General features: G+C 45.1%; 1 protein-coding gene across 1 annotated transcript; it reads left to right on the top strand.

Annotated features, from left to right (window-relative positions):
* The first annotated feature begins 7,780 nt into the window (after nucleotides 1–7,780).
* Nucleotides 7,781–8,910, top strand: LOC145701487 (uncharacterized). The gene is made up of 4 exons (XM_081778705.1): nucleotides 7,781–8,103; nucleotides 8,141–8,193; nucleotides 8,275–8,637; nucleotides 8,696–8,910. The coding sequence occupies exons 1-3, from the start codon at nucleotides 7,797–7,799 to the stop codon at nucleotides 8,455–8,457; spliced, it is 543 nt and encodes a 180-aa protein (XP_081634831.1). The 5' UTR covers nucleotides 7,781–7,796; the 3' UTR covers nucleotides 8,458–8,637; nucleotides 8,696–8,910.
* Nucleotides 8,911–15,017: the final 6,107 nt, after the last annotated feature.

Here is a 15,017-nt window from a genome sequence, read left to right as displayed (position 1 = left end):
GGGAAAGGGGCACAAATGACGAGAATTGATCGCTAGAAAAAGGATCAGCGCGCGAATTTCAGCACTGCGCTGGGGAAAATTTAATCGATCAAAGACGGTTTTATCTTTTTAATCATTTTTCGAATTCCTTTATTTGATCAAATGAAAAAATTGGCTTTTCATGCTCGGATCTTGCGCTTTCTTCTTGATGGTTATTTTCCTCCTTGATTTCTTTTCCGCTAATGCTCTTTTTCAAGACCTCAGTCAATATCTCCGGCTGATCTATAAATCAGTCTAAAAATGATTTATTTCAAAAAACAAAAAAAAACGACAAGGAAAGTCTAACCAGACAAATCAAGAAATGTCTTTCGAAATCAAAATGGATGAACAGAAAACTTAAATACTGTTCAAGCCTCGATTCTCCAGATTCACCCTTTCGAATTCCAACCGTTTTGACTGCGGAAGGGCAATGACTTTCGGGAAGAAAATGTCTTTCAGCCGCTCTATCGTCTTTTCGAAGCCTTATTCCCTGATCCAGAATTGATTTTTGATTTAACAGTTGATAAGCCATAAGCAACCTTTCAACAGACGTACCGGTCGTCAGGAAAATTCAATGCACATCATCAGCGAAGAAGAGAGTCCAAGGCCGATCACGAACTGCTGCCACGCTTGGCCCTGGAACACGAGAGCGATCAGATCGTACTACGAAACAGCTACTTATCCCGAAAAGGTTTGATCAAAATTGATTCTCTTCTATAATTTTTTCTATAATCTTTAAAAGGAATGGGTCGAGGAGCGAATCGGACAGTTTCCAGTTCAGGGCGAGTTCCTCAACATCAGTTCAGCCGATGGCCTCATCGAGTTCATGAACGATGTCCAGGTGGGCACAACCTCCCCGACGTTTGGTGCCACAACGACGCAAAAGACGGAAAAATTTTCACATCGATGGAGGAAAGACTTCTGCTGGTTGACAACGATAACTCATAATTCGGCACTAGAGCCTTCGACGTCGCCGATAACATTATTCGCTTCTACGAAAAATTCAAAAAAGATATTACGAGGAGTTCTTGAACATTCACTTGCGGGAGGAAATAGAACCAGCGGATAACGCAAATTTTCAATCGAAGGTACTTTAACCAAGCAGTGCAGGGTCTCGAATTCCTTCTACAGCTAAAGCAAGAAATAACCTGCACCTTGCCATATCTTTTTATGGGGCGATCCGAGTTCTACCGCTCAATCGGCGTCGACGAGGACTTCTGCAACTTCATGTTCGACTTAATGCGAGCAATGCTACACGAATACGCGAATGGGAAAGCAAGCTGCCTTCGGACCGGCCGATCCAGCGAGTTTCCGAAGTGCAAGCCACCATCATAACGAGAATCGACTTTTGTTTTATTTGCAGAAAGATGAATTTAGTCTCAGATTTGAAAGCTTCGTTAATGAGTTATTTTTAAGACGAAGAACTCTTTGAATATTTCTTTCAGAACTGCTATCACTGAACTTTGAATAGACTCCAGATTTTTAAGATAAAAATTATAACCAAATAAGTAAAAACGAAAATCGTACCTAAATGAAGAGAACTGTGCTTTCCTTTTGTTTGGAAAAGCTTCTCTAGCATTTCTTGGTCATCTTTCTATCGTTAGAAAATTAACTTTGAACTTGAAAACGGTTTTCTTCCGATGACAGCAAGGTCGAGAATGCTCATGTTGCATTCGAGCTCGTCCGAAGCCGAGCCGCTATGAAGCTGGTGAGAACGAGCGCTGAAGTCAGGCTGGAAATTCAAGGTCGATCTCAGTATATCGATATCGCCCTTGAAAGCAGCGCGGCACACTAGCAAGGTCTTTCTTGCTCGCCGCTTTCTTTTTTATCCCGATCGAAACGAGGTCTATTTGAGACTGTTCAGTTCTTAACAAGAAACATTATTCATTGGATAAAACCTATCCGTGAGTTTGTTAGAAGAAATAAGGTGATCTATGACATGTCACACGTAGGTACAGTGAAGATTTCTCTTCTCTCTAGGTTATTTGCGTCGATTTTTACGAGCTCTTTTTGGCCAAGAATGACACTTCCATCCTGAAAAATAATTGTAAGCGGTTCACTCCAGCTTTTAAAAATAAAACAATTCAAATCTATCGCCGAATCGATAAGAATCGAAGACTTTGGCACTTTTTGCTACCTTGAGTTCGTTTTCGTTGTTGATCGTTTGCAGCGCCTCGAAGTGGAGCATTAGATCTCAAATTGTAGCTGATTTTGAGGCGTTTTCTTCCTCCAAGGATTTAATTTTTTTATCCTGCGCGGTTTTCGTCTCGACCATGCTACGAGTCATCGAGCGCTCATTCTGCAACTCCGCGGACGCCTTGACTGCTTTTTCCGTCGCCGATCGGAGTCGTTTTTCGGGGTGGCGGGGAAGAATTTTTAAAGAATACAAAACAAACTTTATTCTTCTTGTCGAACCCGTCTTTCGAACTGCAGCTTTGATTTATCAGTTTCCCAGATTTGATAGAATAGGTACCGGGCTTCAAGCAAACAAGTCCTTATTCCCAAGCGTTTTTAACGGTTAGCTGTATCAGTGCAAAATGCCCTCAATCCGCAAAGTCATCACTGTCTTCTTCTCCCTTGCCACGATTTGCGCTGGTCTCGTCGGCAAGCTCTTCTTTGATGAGCATCTAAGAAAGAAAAGGGACAAGGAACTGAGAAAGAAAATGAGCAAAGGTAAGTTAAGGGCTCGAATTTTCTTCTACAACGAATATTCAGAGCTTCTAGACACGCTGGAAAAGACGGAGCCGAACCAGAAAAGAGAGTTCAAATTCTGTCCAGAAGAAAATACGATCCGGAGAGCAAGCGCCACCAGAACTTATCCAACGAGCGAAATCGACACTGAAGTCGTACCAGATGATCATTGATCAAGACTTCTACGACGAAGATAGCTTTGATTCCGCCATAAGCAATTCAACAAAAAGCGTCGACGAGGAGCTCGAATTCTGCGACTTGGCAGCGCCATCGACTTTGGACTGTGAAGACGACGTCGTGAAAAATCATCTTTGAACGGACTCTTCAATTTGTTGGAACAAGTTTAGATTGCCGAGAAATTCCAGGAAATCATTTCGTGTCTTGAGGAAATCCTCTTCCGCGCTCGGATTGAAGAACAGCTGGTAAGTTTATTTCAAAGCTTCGAAATTCAAGTCGTCTTTAGCTCGAAATCGCGGACCACAATTAAATCGGTTTAATCCTGCAGTGCATCACCCATGCCAGCGAAAGAGTCATTCTCGTTGCTTGCCAGATTATCGAGAAAATCTCCTTGAGCGAAAAGGGCAAAACTCTGTAAAATTCCTCTCCCAATAAAAAGTCTAAAAATTTCTTCTCAGGTGCCCGTCTTGATCCAAGCGGCAAACAGCCAGCTGATCCAGTCGTCCAAGTCAAGCGGAACACTCGAAATCGTGACTGACTGTATTGCCAATTTCTCGCGAAACTACTATCCCGAGCAAGAGTCTGCCTACCTCTCCCTCTTCGACACAGCTTCCCGATCGAGTCTGACAGACGGAGACGAATTCTTTGGCGCGAGCTTGATGAAAGTGGTCGTCAGCTTGAGCGAACAAAACCTCGGCCAAGAGCTGCTCCAGAAATCGGAAACTACGCTGGAATGGACTGAGCGGCTTCTCGAAGAAAAACAAGGAGGAAAAGAGGTACAGATCCGCTGCCTCTTCGCGGTGAACAACATGATCAACGAGACTGATTGGACTCTTCGCCGCGAGAAATCAAGTAAGCGCCATGTTCTTTTACATGTTTCAGCGACTCTTTCAGAGGACGTTATCTACGTTATCTTGGAGCTCATCAATTTTTCTCAAGAAAAATAATTTCAAGCATCATTTTCCCCTTTAACTCTGTTTTCTATTTTTTAATATATCTCTATTTTCGAAAATAAAGAATTGAAATCATGGAAGACAGAAGAATCGTTTTTCTTGATTTTAAAATGCTTTTGTGTTTCATAAAGTTTTTATTCTGGAATGAGCTGGATGGTGTAAGCAGTAGGAAGAAGATACCAGGTGTTTTCGTCCATAGTTTGTAAAAACTCGTTGAGGAGAGTGAGTTTGATTTCGTCGTCTTCGTAAACGTTGCACTCGCTTTGGTTGACCAGATTAAAGATGTATTCGGGAGAAGCGTAGTATGGACTTTTAAGTGGAATGCGAAGAACTGAACGAGGCAAGCTTGAGTTTGATAAATTTTGGAACTTACTCTGGAGAGTGGTCCTTGAAATCGCTGTTTTGGAGAACGTACTGGTCGTTTTCGACCCGGTCTCGCTGACCAATATCAAGAGTCTGCTTCAAATAGCAGTAGCCGGCCAAAGGTTGCTGTTTCTTTAGTGTCCAGGCGCCGCACTCGGGAACTCTTTCTGAGCACAGCACCGTGCACTGCTCGAAATTGATTGTATTCGGACAGTAAATGGAGTTTTCTTACACTTCAGAAAAAATGTTTGACTTTTAAACCGGGTACTAATTAGGTATCGGCACCGTCCGTTTGAAAATACTGATAAAGACGAAATTTTGTTGCTCTTCATCAAATATGTTGTTGAAGAAATCAAGCAACCGCAGAGGAATTTTAGAAAGCGATTGTGATCAGTTTGTGTTCAATTACTGGGTTTTACTTGCTGATCAATTTTTTATACATTTCGATCTTGGGAGTGGAAAATATTTTGACTTCGCCGGCCGTCGCGACCCAGTTATACACAGCAGATTTTACGCAAATCGTGCAAGTTGAAACTTGCTTTTGTTGTCTGGAGATATTAACTCGCTCATCAATTATTTTAGCTTTTGCATGTGGATTTTTCATACCTCGGTAAACAAAAAGTATACAAAAATTTTTATTTTCCGCAAAACCCATCCGATCGACAAAGTTGGTCGCTCATTCGCCGTGCCCCTCTTCATCCCTGCCATCATCGCTGTCATTGGCTCATATTTGGTTCTCGCTCCTTTCATTAACATTTTGCAAACTGGTCAGAGCTTGAACTTTAGTTATCTCTTCGTTGTCTGCTGGATTGCATTTGGGCTGTTTGTGATTTTGCGAAAATCGAAGGATATAAAAATTGTTGCTTTGTTGACGAAAAAGATGCAGATTTTGTTGAAAGTTGTTGCTCCTGACTGAGTCTCTCTCTTTTGTTTTTTTTTTTGAGCAAAATAAAAATAAAAAACGAAGAATTTTATTTCGCTGATTTAATATTAACTAAAGTCGAATAATACGAATACAATTTGTATTAAAATATCTGGGATGTAAAATTTTGAGGAATACTGGAATCGAGACAGTTGGCAGAAGAAAGCTCGTACACACACGCAGAAGTACAGTCAGAGTCAGCCGCTGGTATAAATAATTATTATTTTAGAATATTAAGGGGGGGTCGACGAGAATCGGGATTTTTGTAACCAAAAATCCGAGAATCCCTTACTAGCAATGATTTTCAGGTGAAATCAAGGAAAAGGATTTTCGCGGACGTGCAAGAATTACCAAAAAAGAAATACCGAATCTTATTATTTTTTGTCAATTAAATTTTCGATAATTATTCTTTATTTTATCAGGCCTAAAGTGGTTTTTTTGTGTTTTTGTGGTTGTTTCGGAGATTGAAAATGGCCCATTTTAAATGGGCCATTTATAGACTTCAATTATCGCATCGGCAACTTGGTTCTTTGCACTGGGATTATTCTTTCTAAAAGCTCTGAGCTGGGCAAAGTTGGCTGATTATTATTAGCACTGTGAAGTTCAGATATGTGCCCCGAAATTCTTTTTTGAAAATTATGAATTCGACATCAACTTGGTCGCGTCGAGAGGCTTCCAGATCAACTACCAGTCATTTTGGTTACGAACAAACATCAAATATTAGCGATGGTATACAAACGTTGATTTCCATCCGCAAAAATCAAAATGCCAAGCTTTATCAATGACACTACTACGACATTTGCAATATGTCTGGCTAAGTGTTTAAGCGTCGCCGAAACTTCCTTTACAAGAGCAGCTTTTACGACAATCGAGAGATATTTTGGAGAAAGCTCGACGAATATTTCTGTTTATGCCATGAAAGTCATGAATTTTTCCTCAGATACAGCCATTTATTGATCAAAATGACACTAATCATTCAAATGGCCGCAAACAAGGGCAGTCGTTGGTCCTTTTCGGCGTCAGCTTTGTTGGCATCTTGTTTGGCCTGATGATCGCTTACAGCTTTGCTAGTTATGTTCTTTCATTGTGGGTGAATTTCACTTATGAATGTGCCCCAGATTGGGTTGATCCCAACGGCTCTGACTGGATCGGAGCATGGTGAGTCGACCCCTGCTGCTTCAATGCTGCTTCACTGTTGGTTTTTTCAACCCCTTTGGCTTTCTTCCCAAGGTCTTTGAAATGAGGATGAGAAGAAAGAAAAAGAAAAAATAGATAAGACTCTGGTGCTCAAGAATCACTTTGAAAACGAAGTCGAAAAGACACCAGAATCGTCCTCCTCTATGATTTCAGAAACAGAGGTGCTTTCCAAAAACCCGCTTTTTGTGATGCAAGTTTTAGCCGGAATCGTCAAGAGCTGGGCGATGGGGACGAATGCTACATTTGGGTTTCTTACCTTTTTCATTTTCAGTCAAAAATAAATCGAAATTCAATTTGGTCTTTCTCCAGCTGATGCAGCTCAATTCAAGGCTTTCTACATTGGCTCCCTCTGTGTCCGATTTTTGGTCGGAGGACTGATAGTCAAAATACTGAAGCTCAAGCCATTCAATGTCGCAGTGTTCCTATTTGTCGTTCATTGTATACGATTACGTTCCTCCTTCTCTTGAAATCAAGTCCGAACTTGATAGGGACAATTTGAAATTAATAATAATCACCTTTCTACTTTAAGAATTTCAATGAATCGAATCGTTTTTCGCCGACTCGTTCCTTTTGCAAGTTTATCCTCGATCCAGGTAAAAAGAACGATTGGATTCGAGGTGATTTTAAAGCGATTAAAAGGTCTTCTGGAACGAGAAGGAATCGAGAAAAGTGTTGGCGAAAGATAGAAGCTACATAATCAAAGATTCCTCTGGAACGATTGAATATTGAAACTCGTACAAGAAAATGCGATTATTTGGGTATTTCGGCTGTCCTTACTGCGCCAAAGTAAGGGCCTATCTTAAATTTCGGGGAATCGATAACAAAGACGTCGAAGTCAGCATTGGCAAGCCAGAGCTCAAGGGTGTCATTGAAAACTACTTACAAGGTAAATTACTTGTTCCTTTTGGCAAAGAACAGTCATTTTTAGTGCCCGTTCTCGCCTTCTACAACAACAGCAGTAGCGAGCCCGACGCAGTAGTGAAGGACTCCGGAGCGATCGTCTCGACTCTGGAGCAAGTGCTCCGAGGAGTGGCCGAGCCGATGAGCGATATCGCCAAATAATACTTCGACGAAAAGGGCAAATTCATCAAGAGCAAGGTGCACACCGATCCTGACGAAAGATGGACAGATCCAGACAGTAAATTCGTTCAAGACGGAATTCTATATATCGAAGCTTTTGCAGTAATCAACTTGACGGAAGGGACGAGCGCTTGGGAGCAGTACGAACAGAGTCCCGAGCTGATGCAGTGATACTACTCAGTCCAGCACGCGGTCGACACTCATCAGGGCATGCTCTAAGCACTGGCCCCACTGAATCACTTTAAGACTTAAAAAACCGTCCAAACTTTATTCTTCAAAAAGATAACTAACCAAGGAATCAAGGCCCAAGCTTGTAAAATTACTAGATGTTTTGAATGCTGTGATGGTTGATTTTTACAAGCTTTGAAGCTGTTATCATTCGTCTTCATTTTAGAATGTCAAGCAATGTCACAAAAATCGTTGAAGAAAACAAGAAAAGCAGACACTACAGTCTTTCTCTCAGCGACAAGAGCATCACCCAACTGACGCAGATTTCTTCCGACTTCAGCCAACTGCAGCACCTCTCCGAGCTCATTCTCGCGCACAACGGCCTCAAACAGCTCGCTGCTTCGATCACAAACTTAAAGAATCTCAAACTGCTCAACTGCTTCAACAATGAGCTCGTCGAGCTTCCCGGAAACTTGTCGGAGGTGAATTCAAGAGCGCGATTCTTTTCTAGAAGCCCTTGTTTATGCTGCAAGAGCTGAGTAATCTCAATTTGGGAATGAACAAGCTTCAGCGCCTGCCGAACAGCTTCCACAAACTCGCCAAGCTCGAAATACTCGACTTGACGTAAAACAACTTCAACGAAACAGTTTGCGAGCTCCTTTCTAAGGTAACTCTCAGTCAGTCGCGTTTTTCCTATTTTTGTAGTCGCTGCGCGCGTTGTACGTTTCCGACAACGACTTCCACCATCTTCCTTCAAAAGTGGCCCAATTAAAGAGACTTCAAATTCTTTTCGCAAGAGATAACGAGATAACGCTCATTCCGCCGGAAATCGCAATAATGGACAATTTGACAGAGCTTTATTTACAGGAACCTTATTTCATCGTTTAGAATCGTATTTCATTTGGATCTTGCAGGGCAATTTGCTGAGTCTACTTCCGCCGCAGCTTCCAGTGCTATTCGGGAAGAAGCTCAAAATTCTGAGAGTGAAGAGGAACTACTTCGTCCGACCGATCCAAGAAAACAGGAAAAAAGGCCAACAAGCGCTGATGGATTATCTCCGCTCCGACCGTAAGACAGCTCTTCTTGATAGGCTTCCTTTGAGGCTCAAAGTTTGAGCGCAATTCAGAGTACTGCATCTTCTACAACCGCGAAGGAGGCGACCAGAACGCGGAGCCCTCTGCCGAGCGGCGCAAAGAGCGGGAGAAGAAGCGGCAAGTCACCCGCCCAGTCCAGGCTTGATCTGATTCTGTACCTTTTTTGCATGTTCTGTCTGGCAGCACTTCCAATATCCACCAGCGCTACTTTCATCGTCATCAAAAACTCCCTTCAGTGCACTGACCTCTCTCTTCTACGCTTGATCATTCTAACTGGCCAATTTAAGGAACTCCCGTTGAAACTGGTCCACTTTTGAAAGGTTGCTGGGAAGTTCCTTAATTGGCAAATGGTTCCTTTTCTTTTAATAAATTCGGTTTCTTCAAAATATTCTTTTATTCGTATTTTCAGAATTGGCCATTGAAATAAGCCATCCCTTTTGTTTTTACGAATATTGAGAATGATTACTAAAGGAGGAATCAAACGAGGAATTAACGGGTGTATGGCGCCCAGGTTATGCGGCCGTCCTTAAGTTCCTGAAAGACATGGACAGCGCGAAGGAAGACGAAGACTCGGCCTTCCGGTCTGTCATGTCGATGGACAAGTTAGCGTTTAGCCGAAACGATCGGAACAAAGAGAACCTCTCGCAAAACAGTGTAACGGTTACTTCTATCTCGTCAAGTAGATCGCGGCCGATCGACGCCGAGAGAATTAACGCAGGCTTCGTTGTCAACTTCAAAAGAAATACTCTATCAAGGTCGCTTTTCTCTGCACAAAGAATTATCCAAACTTGTTTTCAGTACACCTGCGAAAGCAACGGGCTCTGGCGGCTACTTGAACGTCTCTCAACCGGATCTCATTCGAGACACTCTTTTCGCTATGGAAAACATCCCCGGCACCTTCATATGCTACGACGATAACGTCAATTCACTTTACAGATACCGACTCAAGGAGAAATGACAGAGTAGACAGTCGCGATCGATCAGATGTGGAGTCGCTGGGCGCGTTGGGCTTTCACGTTCGCGAAATCAGCGCCTTTATCGCGCAGCACGAGAAGCAGGAAGGCTTTGGGATGATTGGAAGCGCGCTGGTCAGCAGAATTCGACGAGTATCGCCACGCCCTCTCCAATTTCAGAATCCTGCCGGAGCTCACTTTGATTTATCTAAAGAGCGAATTCGATCTGCTTTAAGACAGCGACTCGGAGGACGTAATTCTTGTCAACGAAAAAAGCAAGGAGAAAAAAGCCTACTAATGAGCCTATTTTGTGTAGAAAGAAGTTCAGGATGTTTCAAGCAATTCAGCTTGTCCGAAGGAATAGCCTGGTAAGTAGAAAAATGACAAAACCTTTACTTATCGCCTTTTCAGACGCGATGGCTTGTCCACTCTGCGATGAACTATTCGAGCTGGGACTTTTCCAAGTTGATGCGGCGGAGTGTGATGGCAAAAAGACCAAGAAAGAAGACTTGCGAAATCGATGCTTCCGAAGCACGAGAATAGACAACTTTAACCGCTGCTGTTTAAGATTTCCAGAATGACTAAATTATAAACACCATAACAGTGTTTTCGGCTTGGTCTACGGGAGTTTTTCTGAAAACGGGTGTGGGTGGGGATGGGGACAGGCAAAGTCATGATGTCTCATTATTTGGCGGGAGACTCTGTCTGTCTGCGATCAGGCAGGCTCCCTTTAATGTTATGCTATCAGAGGGCCCAAGTTAATCTTAGAGCGTGGGCGCGTGATTAGGGTTATGCTATCAGAGGGCCCAAGTTAATCTTAGAGCGTGGGCGCGTGATTAGGGTTATGCTATCAGAGGGCCCAAGTTAATCTTAGAGCGTGGGCGCGTGATTAGGGTTATGCTATCAGAGGGCCCAAGTTAATCTTAGAGCGTGGGCGCGTGATTAGGGTTATGCTATCAGAGGGCCCAAGTTAATCTTAGAGCGTGGGCGCGTGATTAGGGTTATGCTATCAGAGGGCCCAAGTTAATCTTAGAGCGTGGGCGCGTGATTAGGGTTATGCTATCAGAGGGCCCAAGTTAATCTTAGAGCGTGGGCGCGTGATTAGGGTTATGCTATCAGAGGGCCCAAGTTAATCTTAGAGCGTGGGCGCGTGATTAGGGTTATGCTATCAGAGGGCCCAAGTTAATCTTAGAGCGTGGGCGCGTGATTAGGGTTATGCTATCAGAGGGCCCAAGTTAATCTTAGAGCGTGGGCGCGTGATTAGGGTTATGCTATCAGAGGGCCCAAGTTAATCTTAGAGCGTGGGCGCGTGATTAGGGTTATGCTATCAGAGGGCCCAAGTTAATCTTAGAGCGTGGGCGCGTGATTAGGGTTATGCTATCAGAGGGCCCAAGTTAATCTTAGAGCGTGGGCGCGTGATTAGGGTTATGCTATCAGAGGGCCCAAGTTAATCTTAGAGCGTGGGCGCGTGATTAGGGTTATGCTATCAGAGGGCCCAAGTTAATCTTAGAGCGTGGGCGCGTGATTAGGGTTATGCTATCAGAGGGCCCAAGTTAATCTTAGAGCGTGGGCGCGTGATTAGGGTTATGCTATCAGAGGGCCCAAGTTAATCTTAGAGCGTGGGCGCGTGATTAGGGTTATGCTATCAGAGGGCCCAAGTTAATCTTAGAGCGTGGGCGCGTGATTAGGGTTATGCTATCAGAGGGCCCAAGTTAATCTTAGAGCGTGGGCGCGTGATTAGGGTTATGCTATCAGAGGGCCCAAGTTAATCTTAGAGCGTGGGCGCGTGATTAGGGTTATGCTATCAGAGGGCCCAAGTTAATCTTAGAGCGTGGGCGCGTGATTAGGGTTATGCTATCAGAGGGCCCAAGTTAATCTTAGAGCGTGGGCGCGTGATTAGGGTTATGCTATCAGAGGGCCCAAGTTAATCTTAGAGCGTGGGCGCGTGATTAGGGTTATGCTATCAGAGGGCCCAAGTTAATCTTAGAGCGTGGGCGCGTGATTAGGGTTATGCTATCAGAGGGCCCAAGTTAATCTTAGAGCGTGGGCGCGTGATTAGGGTTATGCTATCAGAGGGCCCAAGTTAATCTTAGAGCGTGGGCGCGTGATTAGGGTTATGCTATCAGAGGGCCCAAGTTAATCTTAGAGCGTGGGCGCGTGATTAGGGTTATGCTATCAGAGGGCCCAAGTTAATCTTAGAGCGTGGGCGCGTGATTAGGGTTATGCTATCAGAGGGCCCAAGTTAATCTTAGAGCGTGGGCGCGTGATTAGGGTTATGCTATCAGAGGGCCCAAGTTAATCTTAGAGCGTGGGCGCGTGATTAGGGTTATGCTATCAGAGGGCCCAAGTTAATCTTAGAGCGTGGGCGCGTGATTAGGGTTATGCTATCAGAGGGCCCAAGTTAATCTTAGAGCGTGGGCGCGTGATTAGGGTTATGCTATCAGAGGGCCCAAGTTAATCTTAGAGCGTGGGCGCGTGATTAGGGTTATGCTATCAGAGGGCCCAAGTTAATCTTAGAGCGTGGGCGCGTGATTAGGGTTATGCTATCAGAGGGCCCAAGTTAATCTTAGAGCGTGGGCGCGTGATTAGGGTTATGCTATCAGAGGGCCCAAGTTAATCTTAGAGCGTGGGCGCGTGATTAGGGTTATGCTATCAGAGGGCCCAAGTTAATCTTAGAGCGTGGGCGCGTGATTAGGGTTATGCTATCAGAGGGCCCAAGTTAATCTTAGAGCGTGGGCGCGTGATTAGGGTTATGCTATCAGAGGGCCCAAGTTAATCTTAGAGCGTGGGCGCGTGATTAGGGTTATGCTATCAGAGGGCCCAAGTTAATCTTAGAGCGTGGGCGCGTGATTAGGGTTATGCTATCAGAGGGCCCAAGTTAATCTTAGAGCGTGGGCGCGTGATTAGGGTTATGCTATCAGAGGGCCCAAGTTAATCTTAGAGCGTGGGCGCGTGATTAGGGTTATGCTATCAGAGGGCCCAAGTTAATCTTAGAGCGTGGGCGCGTGATTAGGGTTATGCTATCAGAGGGCCCAAGTTAATCTTAGAGCGTGGGCGCGTGATTAGGGTTATGCTATCAGAGGGCCCAAGTTAATCTTAGAGCGTGGGCGCGTGATTAGGGTTATGCTATCAGAGGGCCCAAGTTAATCTTAGAGCGTGGGCGCGTGATTAGGGTTATGCTATCAGAGGGCCCAAGTTAATCTTAGAGCGTGGGCGCGTGATTAGGGTTATGCTATCAGAGGGCCCAAGTTAATCTTAGAGCGTGGGCGCGTGATTAGGGTTATGCTATCAGAGGGCCCAAGTTAATCTTAGAGCGTGGGCGCGTGATTAGGGTTATGCTATCAGAGGGCCCAAGTTAATCTTAGAGCGTGGGCGCGTGATTAGGGTTATGCTATCAGAGGGCCCAAGTTAATCTTAGAGCGTGGGCGCGTGATTAGGGTTATGCTATCAGAGGGCCCAAGTTAATCTTAGAGCGTGGGCGCGTGATTAGGGTTATGCTATCAGAGGGCCCAAGTTAATCTTAGAGCGTGGGCGCGTGATTAGGGTTATGCTATCAGAGGGCCCAAGTTAATCTTAGAGCGTGGGCGCGTGATTAGGGTTATGCTATCAGAGGGCCCAAGTTAATCTTAGAGCGTGGGCGCGTGATTAGGGTTATGCTATCAGAGGGCCCAAGTTAATCTTAGAGCGTGGGCGCGTGATTAGGGTTATGCTATCAGAGGGCCCAAGTTAATCTTAGAGCGTGGGCGCGTGATTAGGGTTATGCTATCAGAGGGCCCAAGTTAATCTTAGAGCGTGGGCGCGTGATTAGGGTTATGCTATCAGAGGGCCCAAGTTAATCTTAGAGCGTGGGCGCGTGATTAGGGTTATGCTATCAGAGGGCCCAAGTTAATCTTAGAGCGTGGGCGCGTGATTAGGGTTATGCTATCAGAGGGCCCAAGTTAATCTTAGAGCGTGGGCGCGTGATTAGGGTTATGCTATCAGAGGGCCCAAGTTAATCTTAGAGCGTGGGCGCGTGATTAGGGTTATGCTATCAGAGGGCCCAAGTTAATCTTAGAGCGTGGGCGCGTGATTAGGGTTATGCTATCAGAGGGCCCAAGTTAATCTTAGAGCGTGGGCGCGTGATTAGGGTTATGCTATCAGAGGGCCCAAGTTAATCTTAGAGCGTGGGCGCGTGATTAGGGTTATGCTATCAGAGGGCCCAAGTTAATCTTAGAGCGTGGGCGCGTGATTAGGGTTATGCTATCAGAGGGCCCAAGTTAATCTTAGAGCGTGGGCGCGTGATTAGGGTTATGCTATCAGAGGGCCCAAGTTAATCTTAGAGCGTGGGCGCGTGATTAGGGTTATGCTATCAGAGGGCCCAAGTTAATCTTAGAGCGTGGGCGCGTGATTAGGGTTATGCTATCAGAGGGCCCAAGTTAATCTTAGAGCGTGGGCGCGTGATTAGGGTTATGCTATCAGAGGGCCCAAGTTAATCTTAGAGCGTGGGCGCGTGATTAGGGTTATGCTATCAGAGGGCCCAAGTTAATCTTAGAGCGTGGGCGCGTGATTAGGGTTATGCTATCAGAGGGCCCAAGTTAATCTTAGAGCGTGGGCGCGTGATTAGGGTTATGCTATCAGAGGGCCCAAGTTAATCTTAGAGCGTGGGCGCGTGATTAGGGTTATGCTATCAGAGGGCCCAAGTTAATCTTAGAGCGTGGGCGCGTGATTAGGGTTATGCTATCAGAGGGCCCAAGTTAATCTTAGAGCGTGGGCGCGTGATTAGGGTTATGCTATCAGAGGGCCCAAGTTAATCTTAGAGCGTGGGCGCGTGATTAGGGTTATGCTATCAGAGGGCCCAAGTTAATCTTAGAGCGTGGGCGCGTGATTAGGGTTATGCTATCAGAGGGCCCAAGTTAATCTTAGAGCGTGGGCGCGTGATTAGGGTTATGCTATCAGAGGGCCCAAGTTAATCTTAGAGCGTGGGCGCGTGATTAGGGTTATGCTATCAGAGGGCCCAAGTTAATCTTAGAGCGTGGGCGCGTGATTAGGGTTATGCTATCAGAGGGCCCAAGTTAATCTTAGAGCGTGGGCGCGTGATTAGGGTTATGCTATCAGAGGGCCCAAGTTAATCTTAGAGCGTGGGCGCGTGATTAGGGTTATGCTATCAGAGGGCCCAAGTTAATCTTAGGGTTAGGGTTAGGGTTAGGGTTAGGGTTAGGTTAGGGTTAGGTTAGGGTTAGGTTAGGGTTAGGGTTAGGTTAGGGTTAGGGTTAGGTTAGGTTAGGGTTAGGTTAGGGGGTTAGGTTAGGTTAGGTTAGGGTTAGGTTGTTAGGGTTAGGGTTAGGGTTAGGGTTAGGGTTAGGGTTAGGGTTAGGGTTAGGGTTAGGGTTAGGGTTAGGGTTAGGGTTAGGAGTTAGGGTTA

Source organism: Oikopleura dioica, chromosome PAR (genome assembly GCF_907165135.1).
Source record: "Oikopleura dioica chromosome PAR, OKI2018_I68_1.0, whole genome shotgun sequence".
Lineage (NCBI taxonomy): Eukaryota > Metazoa > Chordata > Appendicularia > Copelata > Oikopleuridae > Oikopleura > Oikopleura dioica.
Note: the sequence above shows the minus strand (reverse complement) of the source record. Positions and strands in the feature narration are given on the sequence as shown.